This window comes from Simochromis diagramma, unplaced genomic scaffold (assembly GCF_900408965.1).
Source record: "Simochromis diagramma unplaced genomic scaffold, fSimDia1.1 OVJJ01000293.1, whole genome shotgun sequence".
Taxonomy (NCBI): domain Eukaryota; kingdom Metazoa; phylum Chordata; class Actinopteri; order Cichliformes; family Cichlidae; genus Simochromis; species Simochromis diagramma.
In genome coordinates, this window is record NW_024386801.1 from 5,804,817 (window position 1) to 5,828,711 (window position 23,895).

General features: G+C 42.9%; 2 protein-coding genes across 5 annotated transcripts; one reads left to right on the forward strand and one right to left on the reverse strand.

Moving 5' to 3' along the window:
• The first annotated feature begins 111 nt into the window (after positions 1-111).
• Positions 112-13,597, forward strand: polg (polymerase (DNA directed), gamma). The gene is made up of 23 exons (XM_040025316.1): positions 112-231; positions 801-1,398; positions 1,583-1,778; positions 1,905-2,072; positions 2,178-2,324; positions 2,438-2,518; positions 2,630-2,811; positions 2,897-3,039; positions 7,769-7,892; positions 7,985-8,206; positions 8,337-8,454; positions 8,696-8,779; positions 8,883-8,996; positions 9,085-9,245; positions 9,320-9,373; positions 9,459-9,576; positions 9,672-9,807; positions 9,904-10,150; positions 11,098-11,220; positions 11,351-11,519; positions 11,691-11,899; positions 11,982-12,142; positions 12,697-13,597. The coding sequence occupies exons 2-23, from the start codon at positions 827-829 to the stop codon at positions 12,759-12,761; spliced, it is 3,594 nt and encodes a 1,197-aa protein (XP_039881250.1). The 5' UTR covers positions 112-231; positions 801-826; the 3' UTR covers positions 12,762-13,597.
• fanci (FA complementation group I) lies at positions 12,175-23,880 on the reverse strand. 4 transcript variants are annotated; one of them, XM_040025313.1, is made up of 37 exons: positions 23,464-23,873; positions 23,290-23,362; positions 23,001-23,131; positions 22,528-22,681; positions 22,380-22,437; positions 22,072-22,113; positions 21,808-21,931; positions 21,637-21,722; positions 21,378-21,510; positions 21,193-21,270; positions 20,939-21,075; positions 19,905-20,085; positions 19,723-19,810; positions 19,463-19,593; positions 19,311-19,381; positions 19,106-19,220; positions 18,863-18,985; positions 18,416-18,484; positions 18,233-18,334; positions 17,962-18,150; positions 17,698-17,819; positions 17,232-17,393; positions 16,840-17,019; positions 16,571-16,737; positions 16,411-16,481; positions 16,201-16,317; positions 16,072-16,123; positions 15,843-15,970; positions 14,522-14,587; positions 14,334-14,430; positions 14,036-14,220; positions 13,892-13,948; positions 13,754-13,813; positions 13,591-13,665; positions 13,374-13,469; positions 13,182-13,283; positions 12,175-12,939 (listed from the first exon to the last, which is right to left on the reverse strand). In XM_040025313.1, the coding sequence occupies exons 1-37, from the start codon at positions 23,554-23,556 to the stop codon at positions 12,877-12,879; spliced, it is 3,978 nt and encodes a 1,325-aa protein (XP_039881247.1). In that variant the 5' UTR covers positions 23,557-23,873; the 3' UTR covers positions 12,175-12,876. The 4 variants fall into 4 exon arrangements, with proteins under 4 accessions (XP_039881247.1, XP_039881246.1, XP_039881245.1 ...); XM_040025312.1 differs by having other exon boundaries at positions 12,175-13,283; positions 21,378-21,507; positions 23,464-23,880; XM_040025311.1 differs by having other exon boundaries at positions 12,175-13,283; positions 23,464-23,879.
• Positions 23,881-23,895: the final 15 nt, after the last annotated feature.

Below are 23,895 nucleotides of genomic sequence, written 5' to 3' on the forward strand. Positions count from 1 at the left end.
TTGCACTTTTAACATTTTCTTCATAGTCCCTGTGATATTCGTGTATAGCACTTTTTAAAATGAATATTCTAGCGCTATCCATGCTACATAATCGAATCGCTGTCCGCTGTGTTCATTCAATCAGTTCTTTCTGACATACCACTGCTAGAAAAATAAGTCATCCAGCCCGCACGGTGGCGCTAACGATTTGTTTGGCTTTAGGCATACAACCCCACGAGAAGGAATGCTAAGGTAGCTATAATTAATTCTGTAATGATTTCAAAAATATGTTTTCGGATACATAACACGATAAAACAGATCAGCTGGGTTGCTTTTGTAATAAAACATAGTTAGATTAAAAACTGCCTTTTGCTAAGTTACTAAAACGTTAGCGTGGCGTCATGTGTTCGCCAAGTAAACATGCGTTGAAGGGTCGGTAGTGCAACAGCTACAATAATATGAAAAGGCGAGGCAACCAGCATTCTACGTTTATCATTCGGTGGGTAAAATGATAGAATTAGCTACGTAGTTCACGTTTCATCTGTGTCTAGCAGCATTATTGCAAAAGTTTAGTTAATTTATACACATTTTAGTAACACCTGAGTGAAATATCAAAGTGCAAGCAAGTGATAATAGAGGCTCACAAAACCACAGAGAAGGCTGTAAGACACTCAGCAGTAGGAAAGTACACATTTAATCGTGTATAGAGGCTCTGTGGTGCCTAGATAAAGCTGCATTAAGTCTCAGTTTGCCTCCGTCACGCTATCTTATAACGATTGATCAGTGTCATGTCAATTAAGTTTTGAATCAATGTCTTCCAGCTCGAGTGAGAAGTCCACATGAGGTGATGCTGCATGTGTTACGCTGTCCTCTGAAGAGGACTCGTATCTCTTTACAATGGATGAGTCTACGTGGCTTCTGCTCCACCAAGCCTCACATACTTCAGGGCGAGGACTCCACACAAACCCGCCTGAACCCCCTTAACATCCAGATGCTGTCAAAAGGTCTTCACGAGCAGATCTTTCGAGGGCTGGAGCCAGAATACAGAGAGGAGGCTGTACAGCGCAGCATAAGGCACTTACAGAAACACCAGCTGTGGGGAAAGGACACCTCACTGTTGCCCGATGTCGACCTGAAACTCCCCGAAATGTATGGCAATGACATTGACGAGCACTTCTGTCACTTGGCCCAGACACAGAGCCTTCCCTACCTTGAGGCTGCCACCAAGCTGAAACTGGCAGATCTACCACCCATGCCTCAGGAATGGAGCTGGGAGGTCGGCTGGACACGCTATGAGCCCACTGGGGAGAGTCAGAAAGTAGATTTTCCAGATGAGTCAGCTCTCGTGTTTGATGTGGAGGTGTGCACAACAGAGGGACAGTGTCCCACTCTGGCTGTTGCTGTTTCTCCAACCAACTGGTAAGAAATGAGCAAAAATGGGACCGGGTTGTATAGAACAATCCATTCATTTGCTTTATTCTTATGTTGTTGTAGTTGTTTCATACTTAAAACATTGTGTCTTCCATTCAACAATTGCTAACAATAAAAAGTTTTAAAGATAACTGGTACGTGATTCAGTGATCTCTGTGTCCTATTTTTCTAGGTACTCATGGTGCAGTAAGCGTCTGATTGAAGAGCGATACTCCTGGTCAAACCACCTGACCCTTGCTGATCTCATTCCGCTAGAGACACCTTTCAACTCTGCTCGCCCTCCAGGGGGTGAATGGAAGGAGAGACTCATTGTGGGCCACAATGTCAGCTTTGATCGGGCTCACATTAAGGAGCAGTACCTATTAAAGGTTTACATCCTATTCCTCACATGTCGCTTTTACTCCTCACTTAAAAAATCCTTTGGTCACTTCTTTTTGTATGAATCACTATAATGCCCAGTAGCTTTTGTATGTTTGTATTCGCTTCCATATAAGGGTTCAAAGGTGCGCTTCATGGACACCATGAGCCTTCACATGGCCATTTCAGGGCTAACCGGCTTCCAGCGCACACTGTGGATGGCCAGTAAGCAGGGTAAAAAGAGGGGTCTTCAGGAGGTCAAGGAACACATTAAGAAAGCTGGGAAGAAACACGAGGGCCCAATGGTTTGTGTCCTTTTCTACTACAGTTCACCTACGTAATATTTTGAGGCTATCATTTGGTATTTGGAAGGCTCTTGGCATAAGTGTGACATGATGTTGTGTGCACAGATCGGCTCCTGGGACTGGGTGAATATTAGCAGCATTAACAACCTGGCTGATGTCCATGCTCTGTATGTGGGAGGGCCGCCACTGCAGAAAGAAGCCAGAGAGACCTTTGTGAAGGGGAGCATGACGGATGTCAGAAACAATTTCCAGGTCAGATATGTGGCAAAATGTGTGTCTGATTAATGTGAACCATTTGTTAGATCTTGCATTTGGCCTGAATGGACACTTAGGCAAAATAAATGTGATTTTGCTGACACCTACAGGAGTTAATGCAATACTGCGCCCTTGACGTTAAGGCCACACATGAGGTCTTCACAGAGCAGCTGCCCCTCTTCATGGAGAGGTCAGCAAATCCCAACCCAAAGCTATTTTATAGTCATCTTTATCTTCTGTGTACAAATGTACACAACACAGCATTGTATAATTGTGTTGTCTCTGCTGTGTTTTTATAAGGTGTCCCTCATCCAGTGACGCTTGCAGGGATGCTGGAGATGGGTGTGAGCTACCTTCCCGTCAATCAAAACTGGGGGCGATACCTGGAAGATTCTCAAGATGTTTATGAAGAGCTTCAGAGAGAGATGAAGAAGTCTCTGATGATTCTAGCGGATGATGCATGTCAGCTTCTGGAGAATGACAGGTGAGACCAGCACTGATTTATGTCAAGCTTTGAAGGTTCTTTTAAAAGCATTTACACTGCATAAGGTTTGTGTGTTTATACTAAGATACAAAGAAGACCCCTGGCTTTGGGATCTTGATTGGGACGTGCAGGAGTTCAAGCAGAAGAAAGTTGCAGCCAGCAAGAAGAAAGGCTCCAAAAAAGCAGATAACAAACAAATCGCCACTCCTCTTCCAGACTGGGAGGAAGGTCTGAGCTCAGACACTAATTCAGAATATTTGTGTAATTGGTATGATATATCTACTAGGGGTGCAACGATACACAAAATTCACGGTTCGGTCGTTCGATACTTTGGTGTCACGGTTCGATATTTTTTCGATACAAAAAAAATTTATGCCTTTTTAATTTGTCATTTATTAAAATTATAAATATATATTTTAACTCAAAAGTACAGTTTTTAAATTTAATGTTGCTGAAACAAAAGTAATAAAAAAAATATATATATCTCAGGGCTCTCAAAATTTCAAAATCCCTGGTAGCCCTTCGGGCAGGGACTCTTCAGTTTTTGGTAGCCCAAAATAAATGTAAGTAGCCCGAATAAAAAAGAGAGCAATTTTTTGATTGATGTTTTGTTTCCTTTACAATATTATACTTTAATGTATAATATTGTAAAGGAAACAAAACATTAATCAAAAAATTGTTGAAAAACAAATTACAGCATTGTATAAAAATTACAATCATCAACTCAAATACTTGGTTCTAATTGAACAGAAATTTCTATGAACTTGTAAGAACTGTGTAGGACATGAATCAGTCTGTGTCAGATCCTGAATTTGAAATTTCCACTGAAGTCACGGGTAAGAGACAAGTGGAACCAAGATCTAGGCCATTTGCTTTTTGAAATTTGCAAAGACTGCTAAATTTTGCCAGTGGTAGTTCACTCTTTGCAACATAGAACGCTGTTATAAACAGATTTTTCAGGTTTGTTTTTAGTATGTTATTTGCAATTGGTGTTTGTTCTGGGAAAGATATTGCAGACTGAGCAATAATGCATTTCTTGCATTTCTCATGGCTTCTAATGGGGGCCTTTCTTAAAATGACTGGTCCCAGTAACAAAGGCGCTTGTCGACTCAGAAATCGAGAGAAAACCAACAACACACCCGGCAGAACATTATGTTATTTACACGGGTGCACATAAGTGGTCCGCATGTGCGCATTCGCTGTCAAAATAAAGACGCCAATAGAAGTGCACGCGTTGCCATAAAGCACTGTTTCCTAGAGTGGATTCACGCATTCGCACACATCTCTGTGCGTTCATCATTTGTTTGAAGCCAGCTCACCTCCTGCAACCACTTTTCCGAGAATACGCGCTTCTTTTGTGGTTCGGACTCCTTCTGACATTTCTTTGGAGGTGGAGGAACACCAAAGTAATTGCTTAAAGGAGCTTGCTTCTTCGACATCTTTAAGAGTTTTAAACAAATGTCTGTCCTCCTCCAGAAAATCTTATGTATGCAAACACGCGTTGCAACTTCATATCTTGTGCGCGTTTTTGGTTTGTTTTTTTTTTGACAGCGAATGCGCACATGCGGACCACTTATGTGCAGCCCCGGTTATATAGCTCGTCATATTGCAGCCACAGAAATTCTTTTGTCCATGAAACCATAAAGCTGCACTTTCTTTTTGCCTTATAGTCTGATTTGTCATAACTTTTCCGTTTTGTGGTAAGCTTTTCTTTGGCTGTCACTTCTTCACCCTGACCTCTCTTATTTGGCTCAGCAGAACTAAAATATATATCCTGCTGCTTTTACACACACACACATAACGGTCAGCGATTCTCTGCGCGATCAACCTCTCATATGTTTAAGCTTGCTGCGGGAGATTTCACTTGTCATGTTTGCATAGTAAGCTAACGATTGATAAGACGATGTCAGAGGAATTGGTGCACAAATTATCATCACTCACCAATCAGTGCTGTCGCTCTCTATATACAGTTCGCGCGATTGCAAAGTGAAAGCAAAAAACAAGCGCAAATTCAAATGCGATTTCAATATGTCACATATTGACAGTGGCTCACCGATGCCAATGACATAATTACCCAGCTACATTTCCGAAAGAATGCAAAAGCATTGACATATATTTTTCCTTCCTACAATAGCCCGATGGGCAGGGCAGAGATAGATTTTGGTAGCCTGACTGGAAAAATCGCTAGTCCCGGGACATCGGGCTAGCGATTTTGCAAGCCCTGTATCTGATTGAGGAATCACTCATCTTTGGAAAAGAGAGTTTATTACAGAGAAATGGCTCTTTCCAAAATAAAAGCTATACTATACGCTTCTTCTGGGCTATATTCTCGGCAGCATATTGTAGCGGGTCAGGGCTGTTCGGGGTTCTGTTTGTACAGTTATGTTTTGTTTATGTTGCCATGGTGACCCCCTCTCGCTGCGACGGTGTGTCCTTCCGGGGTCAGAGGGCGCCCTGTGTGTTGTTGTTGCTGTGCGGTTGCAGCGCTGAGCAGTTAGCTATCGGCAGTGTTCTTCTGCAGATGTCAATAAACGGCTGTGCTCCCTGGCTAGCTCACGGGAAGCAAGACCAAACGACACATCCGTCTCCTTGTTGTCTGAGCTCGCCACATTGGTGTCAGAAGTGGGATGATGGTGGCACCCCATGTTCTGACCCGAGTGACTTTTCCCCCGCCGGTCGTGACTGGCCGGTGCGCCAAAAGAAGGCACCTGGACATTTGTAAAGTGAAAGCAAAAAACAAGCGCAAATTCAAATGCGATTTCAATATGTCACATATTGACAGTGGCTCACCGATGCCAATGACATAATTACCCAGCTACATTTCCGAAAGAATGCAAAAGCATTGACATATATTTTTCCTTCCTACAATAGCCCGACGGGCAGGGCAGAGATAGATTTTGGTAGTACGACTGGAAAGATCGCTAGCCCCGGTCGGGCTAGCGATTTTGCAAGCCCTGTGTTACAGGCATGGCCCTTTAAGGATGAAGCCTGATGGGAAATATATTCGGGATGTGTGTAGCGGGACTGCCTGGTGTGTGTGTAAAGAGAGAGAGCGGAGCAGGGGAAAAGTAACGGTTAGCTACAGATGAGACGAAAAGAAAATAAATAAAAGGAATATAATAACTCCCTCGACAGCCAGAGTTGTGTCGGCGATGCTCGCTGTGAGTAAACTGTTTCAGCCCATTGTACGCGGTGTTCATGCCTTAGAGAAGAAATAAAGTTCGGTGAAGCAGTTTCCTACGCCTCCTTCGATCTTTTTGCTAGCGGAGTTGACCTGTATAGTAAGCTGTTGCCGGCTACGAGTCAGTTACGGAACCTTCAAGTAACTGCCAGAGGTTTCCTTATTATGGTTCGGGGCCGCGGATCTGGCGCGGTAACACCTGTATCTGATTGAGGAATCACTCATCTTTGGAAAAGAGAGTTTATTACAGAGAAATGGCTCTTTCCAAAATAAAAGCTATACTATACGCTTCTTCTGGGCTATATTCTCAGCAGCATATTGTAGCGGGTCAGGGCTGTTCGGGGTTCTGTTTGTACAGTTATGTTTTGTTTATGTTGCCATAGTGACGGGTGACGCGCTCTTGCTGCGACGGTGTGTCCTTCCGGGGTCAGAGGGCGCCCTGTGTGTTGTTGTTGTTGTTGCTGTGCGGTTGCCGCGCTGAGCAGTTAGCTAGCGGCAGTGTTCTTCTGCAGATGTCAATAAACGGCTGTGCTCCCTGGCTAGCTCACGGGAAGCAAGACCAAACGACACCTCCGTCTCCTCGTTGTCTGAGCTCGCCACATTGGTGTCAGAAGTGGGATGATGGTGGCACCCCATGTTCTGACCCGAGTGACTTTTCCCCCGCCGGTCGTGACCGGCCGGTGCGCCAAAAGAAGGCACCTGGACATTTGCAGGACTTTGTGTGGGGCAATGGGGTCGTCGGGGACGACTGACCCTTAGGTGGGGGCTGTGTAGCGGGTCAGGGCTGTTCGGGGTTCTGTTTGTACAGTTATGTTTTGTTTATGTTGCCATAGTGACGGGTGACGCCTTTTCGCTGCGACGGTGTGTCCTTCCGGGGTCAGAGGGCGCCCTGTGTGTTGTTGTTGCTGTGCGGTTGCTGCGCTGAGCAGTTAGCTAGCGGCAGTGTTCTTCTGCAGATGTCAATAAACGGCTGTGCTCCCTGGCTAGCTCACGGGAAGCAAGACCAAACGATACCTCCGTCTCCTCCTTGTCTGAGCTCGCCACAATATTAAACATATCAGGTCCCCATAAGGAGAATCATGTGCTAACGTCTGTCTAAATGACTCGGGTAAAGTTTGTAGCATGCATGCTTGTTGTTTTGTTGTTTTTTGTGCTTCCACTTGTCTTTGCACTAGGATGATGTCGGTGTAAATGTGCAGTCATATTCGTTGTGTTCCCACTAGTGCTGTCAGCGTTAATCTCGTTGAAATGACGTTAACGCCACAACACGGCAAATCTCCGTTAACGAGCTACCCCTGCATGGGGCTAGACGGCCAACACGTTAACGAGCTAACTGCGCTAACACACTAGTTCCCACCCATGTAATTGAGCATTGCGTGGCACATCCAAAATACTGTTTTACTTTAGTCCATGACGCGCTTACCTTCAGGGTCATACGTCACATGAAAACCAAAATAATTCCAAACGCTTGCCCTGCCCTCTTCCTTCTGACAATGCTGTCTGTGTTGAACGCTCAGTGGATCTGCGCTCGACAGTGCAGCCTAGGCGGAGTAGTCGAACGCAGATTCACTGAGCGCTCAACACAGACAGCATCGTCAGAAGGAAAGTTGATAAAATAAATTACAAATTTTGTATTGTTCATACATATGCATACCGAACCGAAAGCACTGTATCGAACGGTTCAATATCGATACGAGTATCGTTGCACCCCTAATATCTACAGTGCACACAGACTATTAATAAAGTAACAGAGATAATTCAGTTGTGTTATATTAGACCCAGGTCCACCATCTGAAGAAGAGATGGAAGGCCCTCGCCCCAGCCGGCTAGCTGTTGAGCACCTAAAAGAAACAGTGAATCGACTTCCAAAGAGAAGGCAGCATCTACCTGCACATCCAGGGTAAGATCGCTCTCACACTCCACGGAGCCATTTCCAGTTCTGTTTCCCACTGATGGTGTAAGTCAGTTCTTTTTCCTCATTTTCTTCTTTAGGTGGTATCGTAAGCTGTGTGAGAAGATGTCTGACGACAGCTGGTCACCTGGAGCCAGTCTGATCAGCCTGCAAATGCGACTGACACCTAAACTGATGGGTTTGACTTGGGATGGTTACCCCTTGCATTACACAGAGAAACACGGGTGGGGGTATCTGGTACCTGGACGCAGGGATAACCTTGATTCCCAGGAGGAAAACGCCGGGCCCGTGTGTCCCCACAGGTGAATCACATACTGCTCTCAAAGTAAAAACATGGCAGGGTGCTTTCACATCATGACCTGATCTTAGCAGGACGATCATTGATGGCTGGAGATTTTTAACAGTGTATTAAAGTTTTGTTGTTTTTCACAGAGCTATTGAAAGTGTGTACAAAGAGTACTGTGAGCAGCATAGCAAGGAGCGACCGGACTATCTGGACTCAATCCCTTCAGATGACCTCATGTTAACAGACAGCACGGTGTGGACAAAGGTACATAATATACCATCACGTTTGGAGAATTTTGCATAGAATATTGCAACATGCTTCAAACAGATACCACATGCACTACAGACTGTTGGAATTTGCAAAAATCTTTCATCAAATTTAGACCTTTTCTTCAGTATCAACAGTAATACATGTGATTGCGGTTGGAGTTGATTGATCGGGGCTACGTGCTCTGAACGGATAACACATCTACCTTAATAATGTTTTTTCTTATTGTCATGTATAGGTGGAGGAATTAAGTTCCCTGGAAAGCCAGATGGAGGAAAACGCCCTCAGAATGAGAAAAAGTGCAGAGAAGAACAAAAACGGGGTGAGTGCACGGGCTTGTAAGTTTAAATTACACCTATCGTGTCAGGTTTAGTGTTTCACTATGATTTGTTTATAACATACTTTGTATTCTTTACCAACAATAGTCTACAGATCCACATTATATGAAAGAGGAGAGTCATTGCCATTATCACCATGGAAACGGCCCCTACAATGATGTCGATATACCAGGTTGCTGGTTTTTCAAATTACCTCATAAGGTGAATTTATATTATTAATATATATCATAGGCACAGTGTTGTTCCACCAAGCTATTTTTACCTTGTGACCAATTATTTGTGTTTAAAGGATGGCAATCACAACAATGTCGGCAGTCCGTTCTCCAAGGACTTCCTGTCCAAGATGGAGGATGGCACTCTGAGAGCAGGAAGAGGTGGCACCAATGCAACACGAGCTCTGGAAATCAACAAAATGATGTCTTTCTGGAGGAATGCCCATAAACGTATAAGGTACTCCCGTCAGAGTTAATCAAAGTAATTCAATAACAAATAAATTTTAGTAATGCTAAAAGGTCTTCTCGTAGTTCTCAGATGGTGCTGTGGCTCAGAAAAGTAGAGCTTCCCCATTCTGTCAGAAGGTTTGTCTAATATTTTTAAAATAAGAAAAGATTGATTGATTAGAGATAAAGTAATGAGGGTAATGAATGTAACATTTCCCCAAAGACACAAAGATTTTGATGAGGAGGGCCAGTATGGTGCCATATTACCTCAGGTCGTTACTGCTGGAACGGTAACACGTAGAGCTGTGGAGCCGACGTGGTTGACTGCCAGTAATGCACGGGTAAGAAGCAGAGCCGACACGCTAATCTGGATAAGTTTGAAAATACTGACCAGACACTAGAGCAATTCTGTATGGGCTTTATTCTGTGTCAACAGCGGGATCGGGTAGGCAGTGAGCTAAAGGCCATGGTGCAGGTACCACCTGGATATCACCTGATAGGAGCAGATGTAGATTCACAAGAGTTGTGGATTGCCGCAGTGCTTGGAGAGGCTCACTTTGCAGGCATGCACGGTATGACAGGTTTGGTTCTAAAGAAATCTACAGAAGGAGACTTTGTTATGTGTCTTCCTTTAATGACAATGCTGCATATGTCTCTCTGTGGTTTAGGTTGTACAGCATTTGGCTGGATGACCCTCCAGGGAAAGAAGAGTGAAGGCACTGACCTGCACAGCCGTACCGCTGATACTGTGGGCATCAGCCGAGAGCACGCAAAGGTGTTTAACTATGGACGCATATATGGCGCCGGGCAGCCCTTTGCTGAGAGGTTGCTCATGCAGTTCAACCACCGCCTCAGTCAGACAGAAGCTGCCAGTAAGGCCAGACAGATGTATGCCCTAACAAAAGGTATACGCAGGTAAGTTCAACGTAGGGGTGGGTTTTGATCATCAGTTTTCCGATTAAAATCGATTCTAGCTTGAATAACGCGATAACGATTCATTAAAATCCTGAATTGATTCTTAAATATAAATTTATTTTGTCCGAAACGCCAGAATCTCAGGTTAAACCTCACAAAATTTTGACAACCACCAAACAGCTAAAAACGCAAATGAGAGCAAGTACACGGATTCAGCATGAAGACCTAAACACAAAGTGCGGAACCGCCGACGGATAAGAATCAGTGAGATTTCGGCTTTCTCACCCGACTGCACATACACGGACACGCCGTCATGCCGGCAGCTCACAGATTCTGATGCGTCGGTGGGTCCGTGCATTGTGTTTACGTGGGGTTTTTTTGCGGTAGATTCTGGAGCTGTAGGCTTTGTCTCTCTCCAACCAAATTTGACTGAACCAGCAGCAAAAGAAGATCCAAACTACGCTTCACATTTCGCTTCACATAAACATCGTCATGAATTCCCTCTTACTTTTGCTGTTTTGCTTCCGCCACGGTAAAATGACACTTCGTGCACAGCTCTCTCTCTCTCAGTGCACTTCAAGAACAGTTTCTTATCTAAAAATCTGTTTTCTGCATTATTCGCTTGCTTATTACGCACAAGTCTACCGTTATGTACAGCGCTGTCGGCCACTGTTGTTTTTTTTTTTTTAATTTAAATTTGACTTCCGACAAGAAAGCCTCATTTCTGCTGTTCAATACTGAAGACATTTAAACTTTTTAAAATTTTGCAAAATTGCAAAACACTTAACTGTGTCTCTAATTAAACCTGCGTAACTTTGCTCTGCTTCACTTCAGCAGCATCAGGTAATGTTTATATGTTGATTAATGGTTTTCTTCTGTTTTTGTTCTACTGCAGAATGTTTAAGGTGGTTATCTGCTATAAAAAGACAGGTGTTTGTATTTGTCAGATATCATTTGTCAGAGGACGGCGAGTGGCTGGTGAATGAACTGGGTATAGATGTGGAGCGGGAGGAAGATGGAAGCGTCTCCCTCCAAGAATTGCGGAGGATCACTAGAGTGGCTTCACAATCGTGAGAACGCAAAACACAAACATTCACAAGTGCCTGGCTTGCAATAACCCATTTACTGTCCCTGAATATCCTCCTCTCAGGTGCTCTCCTCTTTAATTTTGCTTTTTTTGTGCTCCTGACACCATCTCAGTTCTCGACGGAAAAGATGGGATATTGTTGGGAAGCGTCTGTGGGCTGGAGGTACTGAGTCGGACATGTTCAATAAGCTGGAGAGCATAGCCCATTCAAAGAACCCGGCCACTCCTGTTCTAGGCTGCAGGATCAGCAGAGCGCTGGAGCCCAATGCGGTTAAAGATGAGGTGACTGACTAAAGCTGGCAACAGGAGTATAATATATATATGATTTAATCTGAGTATTTAAAGGGATATGATTTGTTTTGCCAATACAACAAACGACCAATGCATTACTCAAGAGGTCAGTCAGAGAGCTCTAAATGGCAAAATAAACTCTTCATTAATGTCTCCTTTCAGTTTATCACCAGCAGAGTGAACTGGGTGGTTCAGAGCTCTGCAGTGGACTACCTCCATCTGATGTTGGTGGTCATGAAGTGGCTCATTGAGGAGTATAACATTGATGGCCGCTTCTGCATCAGCATCCATGATGAGGTGCGGTACCTGGTCCGCAGTGAAGACTGTTACCGAGCAGCTCTGGCACTTCAAATCACAAACCTCCTTACAAGGTGTGCTCTTAGCTGACCGTATATTCTCACTGACAAACTGTGTGCTCTATAATGGATGGTTACTGTGTTTCTCTTCCTGCAGGAGTATGTTTGCTCATGCTTTAGGCATGCAGGACCTTCCACAGTCTGTAGCCTTCTTCAGTGCAGTTGACATTGATCAGTGTTTGAGGAAGGAGGTCAACATGGACTGTGTGACTCCCTCTAACCCCACAGGTGTGGAACGGAAGTATGGTCTACCGCCTGGTGAGTTCTGCACACCATCACCAGCCTTCTTCCAACATTAAGAGTAGTATATTTATTATACAAATGTTTCTTATACAAAGTGCACAGGAAAGACAGGACAGCTTGTCTCATTACAAAATCTAAATGTAACAAATTCAGACGCAAGAACATGCAATTTAGCTCTAGCACTTAAAGCTACAAAAATGCTCGTGTACAGAGCAATTTGTTTTAAAACAACACCTTACAAAAGCTGGACTAAACATCTCTTTAAAATACAATAATGTATATGGAAAGTAATTAAATCCACCTCTTAGCATGACCACACAGTATTCAGTTAGTCTTCAAGAATTTTAAGCAAATCAACAGCACAGCTTGTTTATTACGAGAATTCCTGAAAGGAAGTAAATCAAATAAGTTTCAAATTTCTAAATAAGCCAAATTAGAAATGACTATTTTAATGTAATCAAGACAAAGACAGATATAAACTGGGGTTGGAAATGCAAGAAGGCTTTTTGATAAAGTGAACTTGAGGAACACAATCAGAATACTAAATAATGTGTGCAAACTTTCCACAGGTGAGGCCTTGGACATCTACCAAATCATCAACATCACTAAAGGCTCTCTAAACAAAGGGAGATAGCTCTTTGTGGACCAGACAGCTTTTATTCCAAACATACAACTGCCAGGACTCCGTTCACCCGCTGCTGCAGTCTGGACGTGTGTGCGTGTGTGTAGCAGTGGTGCCCAGTATGACCTCACTGTTTCCTCTTCTTCTGTTTGGGTTCTTGTGTCTCGGTGGTGTCCTGTGACTCTGTGGTCTGAGAGCAATGGAAGAACAAAGACAAACAAACAAACAAAGAGAGGGTGTTGAAGGGAAAAATGATCTACTTTTAGCTCAGAGCATTCAAAGCATCAAGCTACATGCACATTTCAACCGTGGGAACAGTGTGGATGTGGAGTCAGTTTTATGGACTCGTATAATAAAGTAAAAGTGGAGAGAAGAGGCTGTTGTGTATGTTGAACAGTATTGAAGCTCCTGTGGAGCTGAGCTAGCGCTTACCACCTGACTGTCATCCTGTTCCTGCAGGGCTGCATCCAGAGTAGCGGCATTGATGCGGAAATCTCTCGAAGTGCTCAGCTTCATGTACTGCATCAAGTTTACCTGGAAAAACATGCAGATAGATTTTACAGTGTTCAGAGGCCTGCAGAGTTTTAAAAAAATGTATATATTTTTTTCAATATTTACACAAACCTTTGATTTCTTTGAGAGTGTGATGAGATACTTCTCATACTGCTCAATGCTGAAGATCAGGTTGGGGATAGCTTTAGTCTCACGCAAAAGTTTTGCCTTCCAAGAGGAAAAACATAACAGACTTGTTTATATTTCTTTGTATGCATATGTTTCATTATTCCAAAAACAAAATTTGTATTGTTCAGTCCTCATTCATTAAATTTACAAGAGGCCTTACAGAAGCACCGGTGTTCACGTCATTCCTTCTCTTTTTCTTTTTGTCATCTGCACCTCCACCACTGATGTCTCCACTCTAAGAGGAATAAAAAGCATCTTGTGTCATTTCTGTAACAACAAAACATTAATGCAACGGAGCTGGACAAACTGAACCATGCTAATACCTGAGCATATGTGATAAAAGAATAGCACTGTGGTGTTAGGTGGGAGCCAGATAGTTTGACCTGCAAATATGAAACAGTTAGTATGACGTTAGATCTATACAGGAAAATTTGAGCTAGGTGACAGTAGCTTGGACTCACCAGCTTCTCAAAGCGAGCTGGCAGCGACCCGTGCTGGCTGGCACACACCTGGATATACTAAAGTAAAATGAAGAAAATGTAATGTTACACTCTGCAAGCTGCCCTGACATTTTCACTCAGAACATCAAGTTGACAAATACACACATATTTGACCAGCGTGGTGAGGATGGTATACGTGCGGGTCAGTTCTCTTAACAGTGTAACGGTGCAGGTGCCCAGCAGCAAGGCCGTCTGGACCAGCTCACTTAGCGCTGTTAAGAGAGTCCCAAGCTGCAGCGTCACTGCTTTCTCAACTGGGTCCTGCCGACCTGCAGTCTGTGTGGCTTCACCTACACATTTATGAAACACAGCATCACTTGCATTTTAGCCCCACTTGCTGACAAATGCATCTCTTCCTCCTCAGCATTAATCAGAGTGAGCATCAGTGTGAAAGGCTTCTTACCACAGCCCAATTTGTCAGAAGCTGTCTGACTTTTCTTCCTGGCAATAAGCCAGTCCACTTCATCGAGCACTCTGTCAACCTGAGACAGGACCAGCAGCTGGGACAAGACATTAACATGAAGAAGAAGGTGAGCAGGATAAGCAAAGGCATAACTCTCACAGCCAGTCAGTCAGAAAACCAACACTTACTGCTGCTGTTGAAGCAGTTTTCATGTTGACAATGGCAAAATTAGACTGCTTTTCCACCTCCACATCCTGAAACAGGAAAACAAATAAAAGAAATCAGTTCACAAATGCACTTTAATGTGGGTGTATGAAGGTTACAGTCATCAGTGTACTGTGGGAACGAAACTTGGATTTAAAATAGTCTTGTTTAACTTGTTTGATCATTAAATTCTTTCATATGAACTTGAGTGACATTTCATTCTTAATCCATAATGTTTCAAATGATGTTGGCCCAGCTTTGCAGCTATAACAGCTTCACTTCATCTGAGAAGGCTTTCAGAAGGTTTGGGAGTATGTTTATAAGAATTTTGAGCATTCTTCCAGAAGTGGATTTGTGAGGTCAGACACTGATGTTGAACAAGAAGGCCTGCTCGCCATCTCTGCTCCAATTCATTCAAAAGATGTTCTCTTGGGTTTAGGTCAGGACTCTGAAGGCCAGTCAGATTCTCACCAAACTGGCTCATCCATGCCTTTATGGACAGGTATGGAGTCATGCTGGAACAGAAAGGGGCCAGCCCCAAAATGTTCCCGAAAAGTTCAGGAGGATGAAATTGTCTAAAATGTCTTGGCATGCACCATACCACCGCCAAACCCAGACTCGTCTGATGGATTGCCAGACGGAGAAGCCTGATTTGTCAATCCAGTGAACACGTCACCACTGCTCTAGATTCCAGTGGTGACGTGCTTTACACCACTACATATGATGCTTTGCATTGCACTTGGTGATGTAAGGCTTGGATGCAGCTGTTTGGTCACTGAAACCCATTCCATGAAGCTCTCTACAAATCTTCCAGAACTTATCTGAAGTTTGGAGGTCCGTAGTGATCAATGTTGAGAAAGTTGCCGACCTCTGCGCACTATGTGCCTCATTATCCGCTGACGCTGCTCTATGATTTTACGTGGCCAACTACTTCCCAATCCCAGTCATTTTTTGATAAAACACCAGTAACAGTTCACAATTGAATATATGCTGGCAAGGAGATTTCACAGCTGGACTTGTTGCACGGGTGGCTCCTGAGAGCAACCCTTTCTCTCACAAATGTTTGTGGAAGCAGTCTGCATGTCTAGGTGCTGGATTTCATACACCTGTGGGCATGGAAGTGATTGGAACACCTGAATTCAATGATCTGGATGAGTGAATGAATACTTTTGGCAATATAGTCTGTCTATCAACTCTAGCTGTGTGTGCAGTTTTATATAATTAAATGAGTTGCAGTAATAACAGTATCAGTATAGTTTAATGCCAAATTGTGCTCTGAACACTGCAAAGAAAAATTGTTCGTACCTGATCAATATCTCCCAGTTCGCTGTGGATGTCTTGGCAGAGCTCCAGCAGTAGGCCTACAGGACTCTTATAAAGAACATGAAGGTTGAAGAGGAGAGAGAGCAGCCCCTTACAGAAGGCAGAATCCTCTAAAGGGAGAGAAAACCCCCAAACACATACACACACATCAGGAAATGGCACCTAATATGCACCTAATATAGACACAGAGGTTAAGTAAACTATAACTTACCAAAACTGGTCTCTTTGCAGATTTTCAAAGTCCACGTGATCATCTGAACAAACTGTTAATTAGATAATAGTGAATTAGAACAGGAGTATGTTAATTTGTTCGGTGGAGTGCATTTAAAAATAAATTTACCTGCTGGGAGGAGGGCTTTAGCTGGCGCGAGAGTACGCTTAGGATGCTGATCAGAAGCTGAGCCTCTTTGCTGTTAAAGTCTTCCTCACCACCACTTAACTGTGTGAACAGCGCCCTCTGTTGACGGGCAAAGAAAACTGGATTTTAGCAAACATGTCACACTTAATAAACACAGTTTTCTTGTATTATTTAGTGTTAAATCAGAAGCACCTGAAACTGTCGGATGTAAAAGTAGTTCATCTCTACAACATCGCCTTCGTCATCTTGCTCTGTGCCATTTTCTGCATCATTTCAAAGAAACACATAATGATTAATTCCTGTATATTTTTTGTTGCTACAAAATGTACTGCTTTTTCACTGCTTGTCCAACCCATGGTAGAGAGCAGCTGGGCCATCTTGTCTGGGTAGCGTTGTTGGCAGGTTGTGAAGATCCTGAGCAAACCCTCCAGACACAGCTGAGACAAACTGGAGCGCTTCTCCTTCTTTCCCCCCTCCTCAACCACGCTGGGGATGTTCGTGTAACGCCACATCAGGACACTATAAAGAGACATAGACAGAGATCGTTTATTCTCATTTTTGGTCCTATAAGTATTATAATAAACAAATCACGTGCTGTCATTTAGCCCAAGAGATTTCTACCTGGTCATGTCACAGAGGAAGCGGAAAGTCTTGTCTGCGTTCTGTCCATCTGGGCCGTCTGTGTGTCCCGTTTCATCCAGCTGCTGGATCTTCTGCACAACCACGCTCAGTATATAACGCACAAACTCTCCATTTGAACGAAGTACTGAGAGAGCCTCCTCTCTGCTCTGAGTGTTATCCCTGCAAAAGAAGATTTGATCTGATTTACCATTTCTAATTCTTATCCATGGAATTTGACTTTCCAAGTTTGCATAGTATTTCTAATTAGCATTTTAATGAATAGATTTAAACAATCAGAGTGCCTACAATCAGCTGCAAACTATAAATAACTGATTTTATTAAATTCCACAGATCTAGTAGTCCATGTAAGCAACGCTAAAGAAACCATTTACCTGAAGAGCACAGTGATTGATGTTGATATGAATGCCATTGAGAATAAACTGCGGGGGGTCTTGTGTGAGGGCACCCGACCCTTTCCAGACTTCTCCTTCAGGATCTCAGACAGCTTGTGGTAACGGCTGAACAGCTCGATGATCTCCTCAAAGCACCTTTTACTGCAAGAAACGGGGGAAGATACAACGGTAAATTATAAAAAGAAATCCCCGCTACATAATATGGCATATGTTTTGTATGATGCATAATTAAATTAGGATGATTAACTTTATTAAACTTTTATTTTGGTAAAGATCCAAGTATTTTTGTGTTACTTCTATGAAATCAGCTATAGGGGGAGTGCTGGCTCTGTGTATCAGTCAGTAAACGTAGTGACCTGAACAGTTGCTGTGGGTTTATAAATTCAACTGTGTAACACAACAACACTTTCTCAAAATGCACAATTCAAAAACAGGTGCTTGTTACCTGTAGTTGGCTTTGATAAAGTTGTACTCCATGAGGACCTCATACACTCCCATCACCAGCACAGCATAGATATTATTCTTCACTCCAACACTGGATCCCATTGAAAACTCAGCCGACTTGTCCTGATCAGTATACACACATTATATGACTTAGCAATATTGGAACAGACCAAGGTTCAGAGCCAACGTAAAAGCAAGGAAGAGCAGAATAATCTGAAATCTGCTAAGGACAAAGAAGCTGCTTGCTCTTGATCTCAAGACATACCAGTTCAAAGTCTTCTAGTTCGCACTTGATCATGCGTCTTGTCATACTCTCTAGAATAGCATGTAGGTCCGACCGGTATCCTTCCTCCTCTTCCTCATCACCATCACTGTCATCGCCATTGGGGTTGGCTGACTGGCGTGTGTTTTGCAGCCACATCAAGCAATGTACAGTACAGCTCAGCAGATGGGCCTGAAACATAACACTATTTATAGCTCGCATATCAGTCGAAATAAAACAACTTGCAAATATGGTACAGTGCACACAAGAGTACCAGAGGCTCCTGGAGGTAGACTTGGTCTCCGTGAGCAGTGATGCATGGTTCCAGTTTCACTGGGGGCAGGAGGTCTTGTTCAGGCTCGTAGTACCGCTTCAGCTAAGGACAAGCAAGCTTCTGATACATCATCAAGTCCATTATAACTAAGACAGTATGCAGTTAACTCATACATATACATACCTGTGACAAAAGGGTCTGCATGATGGAGCTTGCAAGTTGCGAGTTACGACGAAGAACATCAAAAAAACCCTTAAAAACCACAAGAATTTTCTTTTTCAGTATGAAAGTAACATTTTTACAGCTAAACCGTATCTATACACATAAATAACGAAAGAGTAGAGGTTAACTCAGATTCGTTTTTCCCTTTAGGGATCACCACAGCAGATCATCTGCCTCCATCTTACCCCATCTCTAGCATCCACCTCTTTCACACTGTCCCCCTTCATGTCCTCCTTCACTACATCTATGAAACTTCTCTGTAGTATTTCTCTTTTCTTATGCCTGCCAGCTTCATATTCAACACCCTTTGTAAAAATGTATCCACTAACTATCCCAGGTTCACGTCTCTAGCCCTTTCTTCACACTGATAAACATAATAAGACATGACATTAAAAAAATGCTTCTGACCTCATAGAGCATGAGGCGCACATCAGCCTGCTGGCTGAGGCAGCGACGCAGACTGCTGAGGATCTCCAAGCAGAATGCTTCATTGGCAGCTGAGTTGTATCGCGAGTGAACATCCACTTGGATCTATGAATTGTGACAGAAAGACAAACCAAAAAATTAGACGGTTCCACACCTGCAGAGTGTTTCTAGCACACTTCCTAGAAGCAAGTATGTAAAGTATACAGAGTTTTACTGCAACTGTACCTGGCTGGAGGAGATTGCCTGGCTACACTGACTCGAGGCCAAGCTGCCCAACACTTTGAAGTTCTTCAGCAGCAACAAGAAGCCTGTAACTGCAGACTTCCGACCATCCAGTTGGCTAGTAGAGTCAAGTAAGGGGGTTGGTTAGTATAAGCCACCCTTCTTTAATTGCACTTTAAAGCTGTGTTAAGAATAAAGTAACACAAACCTGGAAAACATGGCCTTGCGAAGAACTAAAATTAAAGCATCTTTTAAGGACATGCTGACCTTGAGCAGGGGCTGAAGATTAAACAGAAACCAACGATTACACAATAGAAACCTCTAGAACATTTATGTGTATCTGTTGGCCTGTTTAGGTACCTGGACAGCTTTGAGTAGACCTTGAACGGTGGCCAAAGGCAGGTATGACAAGTGGTCAAACGTCTCTGTCACCTTAGAGGATGACTCCAGAAGGATCATTGGGGCAGAGACCACAATATCAGAGAAAAGGTCTGAAGAAGAAAAAAAAAAAAAACATTAAAACACAAGAATAAAAAAAACCTGTCAAAACATAGTCTATAAAGTCAAAAAATGCTGATGTGCATCTATAACTTAACCCTGCTGTCTAGAGGTTGTGTTACCTAAGAAATGACTGACAGGTGAGGCTGTCTTTGTGACTAGTCGATTTAAGACCTGCTCCAATATCTCTCCCCTGATAGGCTCATGCATCTGTTAAAGACATAAAATACACAATATTTGCATGACATTGAAAATCCTTTATTTACAATACTTCATAGCATAAAATTTTAACAAAAAATGTTACCTTAAAGCCCTGGAGTAGCACCTGTCCTCCTAGCTTACACGCTTGTTGAGTTGGTGTTCGGGCTACAGCTAGAGAGCCTTCCGTGGTCTTGCCAAATGGTCCAGGTTTGGGTCCAAATGCATCCATCAGGAAGAAGCCCAGCTGCACTAGCCCTTGGGTAACATGATCCCATCCGAACACACTATACGGATGGAAACGTAGACCTCATGTGAGAGGTTAAAATACAAATACTGTTTGTGTTGTACCATGTCATTTATTTTTATTGAGGGTGTAGCGGGGTGTGGTCTGCGGTGCCGCTGCAGGGGAGGCGGATAAACTTGAGGGGCATCCGCAATCACACCTCGTCGGCATAAAGAGTCTGTACTGGGTCCTGTCAGTTGTTGTTGTTGGTATGTGTTGGGCTGTGAGCTGCGGAGCTGCAGCTGACTGTGTATGTGTGTGTGTGTGTGTGTGTGTACAGCAACCGCGAGAAAAGTGGTGAATAAAGTATGCTGAACAGCATGTACATGTCACCGTGTGCTTGCTACAGTGCCTATATCCGGGGAGCCTGAACAGCCCGGCCCTTCTCCACTCCCATGCCGTCGGGGAATGCTGGTGGGGGTCGCGGCGGTGTCAGCCAGGACCAGATCCAAGATTCTCAATCACCTGCACCCCACGCTCGATCCGGTCCTGGAGTTCTTCCTGCTGGCGGCGTGACACTGCCGCCTGCTCTCGCTGTGTGGCTGTCAGCTTTGGTCCTGGATCTGCCGTGGCCCCCCTCCTGGGTTTTGGCAGGCTGTGAGCTCCGTAGCTCACAGCCTGACACATACCAACAACAACTGACAGCACCCAGAACAAACTCTTTATGCTGGAGAGAGGTGATTGCAGATGCCGCTCAGGTGCGTCCCCCTCCCCTGCATCGGCACCACAGACCACGAGCTGCCACAGAGGGGCATTACCTTATTTTGAAAGAAATCATGGAGAAAGAAACACATCAAGTTCTTCTGTTGAAGGTATCAAATAGAATATATAAATCAACATTTTGCTCTTCTTACCTGTTCTGGACTGTATCCAGTATCATCTGAGCCACACTGCAGTGCCCGGGTAGGAGGTCCTGTAGTAACTTTGACCCCTGTTGTAGCTGCTCGTCCTTGAAGCTCTTGATGATGGCCCCTTTCAAAAGTTCAAATACCTTCCAAAAAAATCATCATCATCAAAAATGAAATGATTAACACAAATGAATAGGAAAGATAACATGAATTAAGACTCTACTGAGTACGGGAAGTAGTGTGTAGTGTAGATTTCTAACCTGCTCTTCATAACGCTGGATACGTGCCACTGAGAGCAACAGGGCAACACTGAAAGGACACAAGTCTGCATACGATGTCTGCCAAAATGAAAATCAATATCTATGACACAGACTATCCTTACAAATATAACAAACAATTCTCAAACTATTAAAACAACGAACAGATGAGCGATATTATACATAACCTTAAAGCCTTTAAGAAATTCCCTTGCAAGCTCATGGTCTAGTCTTATAGCAAAGACTATGTGGAGGATAGCAGTGCCCTCTACATGCCTTAGCTGGTCCTGTGGAATAGACTGAACCTCTAGATCCAGGCTGCTGAGAAGCGGATGTACAAGTTAAAAAAACAAACAAACAAAAAACAGACAGTCAGTAAATGGAAAGTTTACAGAAAGATGTATTGTGACTATAGTAAATCCCACTTGCAGTATATGAAACACTCACTCTCCATGTTTCTGCTCCTCTTCTTGGCGAGCGTCCTGCTCCTTAAAATAACCTACGATTCCGTCCAGGACTTGTTTCTTACAACCCTAACAGACAAAGAACAAGACCGGCATTTAGATGACTAACACAAACAGAAACATAATGTGTTGTTGAAGACACACTGTCACACACCTTTGCAGACAAAAGCAGCAGCTGGTAAACCAGCGGCGGGATCTCCTGCAGATCTAGTTTGTTGAACATCCTCAATACTTTCTCCACCACAAACTGCAACTCCTCTGATGACAAAGGCACATCCCTAAAATGAGGCAGACACAGTAAAACATTTTAAAAGGAACTAAAAAAATGTAAAATACACCAATATTGAAATAAATTCTATTATGATGGAAACAGAAATATGTTAAAGCATGCAATGAACTTAAAATAACAAAGTCCTACCTAAACATGGTTGTCAAGTGGATGACACACTGTGGATCCCATCTGCATGAAAAAGACCATGTAATGTAAATAAAAATATTTTTCAGTCATCTGCAAATCATTTAATCTCTACATCACAAACTGGTAATTGGACTAAAACAGCACAAAAGACGTTGGCACTGAGGTACTTCATCATGATCCCTTTCATTACATGACCATGTAATTTCTAATAAATTAGGCATGAAGGCATCTAAATAATAAAATACTACCAAAATACTACAATATATATTAGCATATCACTATATATATCAAATGCGACATGTCCTCACCTGCTCGAGCAGAGGCTGTTAATCAGCTGCTTCTTATACTCCTCACCACTGAGTTCCCCTAAAGTTATAATAAAAAATTGTGTTTTAGACCTTATAGATTGTGACATATGTGATATTAGGTTAGACAACAATGTTGATCACAAAGTACCTTTGCCATAAGACAAGGCTTCACATGCTGCAAGTGCAGTAAGAACTGTAGGAAACAGTTCCAGAGATTTCCCACTGCTCATTTTCCCCACTTTGATGGCATCAACAAAAAGAGACCCCAGTGTTGCAAGAGATGGCCCGGATAGTGTATGAGTCTGTGTATTATATTAAAACAATCATTCTCATTCATATGAAAAAAAGAAAGTGTCACAATATATTTCTACTTATCTAATTCAAGTAGTTATAAATGATAGGATTGCAAGTCAGATCAGGAGAAAAAAAAACTGTTACAAGCACAAAAATCAAGTAGACCCAAAAGCATAGTTCCAAAACACACTTATTTGATTTAATCAACCAGTTACACGAAATCAACATATTTTAATTTGTAAATCCATGTTTCACTCTGATTACATTAAACCATATTTGGATATAGCGTACATCAAATCTATAATAACTTCTGTATAACATAAATACCTCCAGCATAAGCAACCCAATGATATCTGCTGCCACCTCAGTCTGAAGATCCCCAGACTCACACAGAGGGATGCAGTGCTGATACAGGAGAAGTCTACGATTTGCCCCAGCAGTGGAGCTGGGAGGAGAACCTAAACAACAAGCACAAACTGTACATTTATTACATACCTTATCATCAAGCAGAAGTTATGCATATATGTTAAATGATTCTGACATGGTGTATGAGTGAATTATATTACCTTAGCTATCTTGCGATGTTTCACACTTACAAGAATGAATGTGTACAAACCTTTAAATATGCCTTTTATTATGGTCCCAACCTTCTTGCCCTTCAGTGCACTATTGGTAATCGTGTTGATGAGCTAAACATTGTGTGATAGATAGTAAGAGTATTTTATAGGTAAAACAGACATGACTTTGGAATTTCCAAATGTGTCGCCCTTAGTTTGTAAAATAACCTTACCTGGTCATCGGTCAGGGTTGAAAGGTATTTCTGTAGTTCGGGGATATTTTCTTCATCTGACAGTGAGACAATTTTATCCATTTCTGCTTTCATTGTCCACCCACAGATTGACACAAGTGGCTAGCAACTGTAGAATAAGCTAGAAATCTATCTCGTAAATCTCAGTAAGTTTATGAACGTTATTATTTTTATTTTACTTCTACTTATCGATTATCTAGTTGCATTTAATCCTGGGCATCCTGTTTAAATTAGTTGAAGGTAAATTACTCCGTAATATTATAACTTTATCGCTGTTGTGTTTCTAAAAAGTTTCAAGCGAACTTCCCGCCAGACGACACTTCCTGTTTTGCTTTGTGGTTGCCATGTTCAACTCAGACTCCCTCAATCACGTTATAATCCAGGTCACATTCCCCTGTACGGCAAAATGCGTAT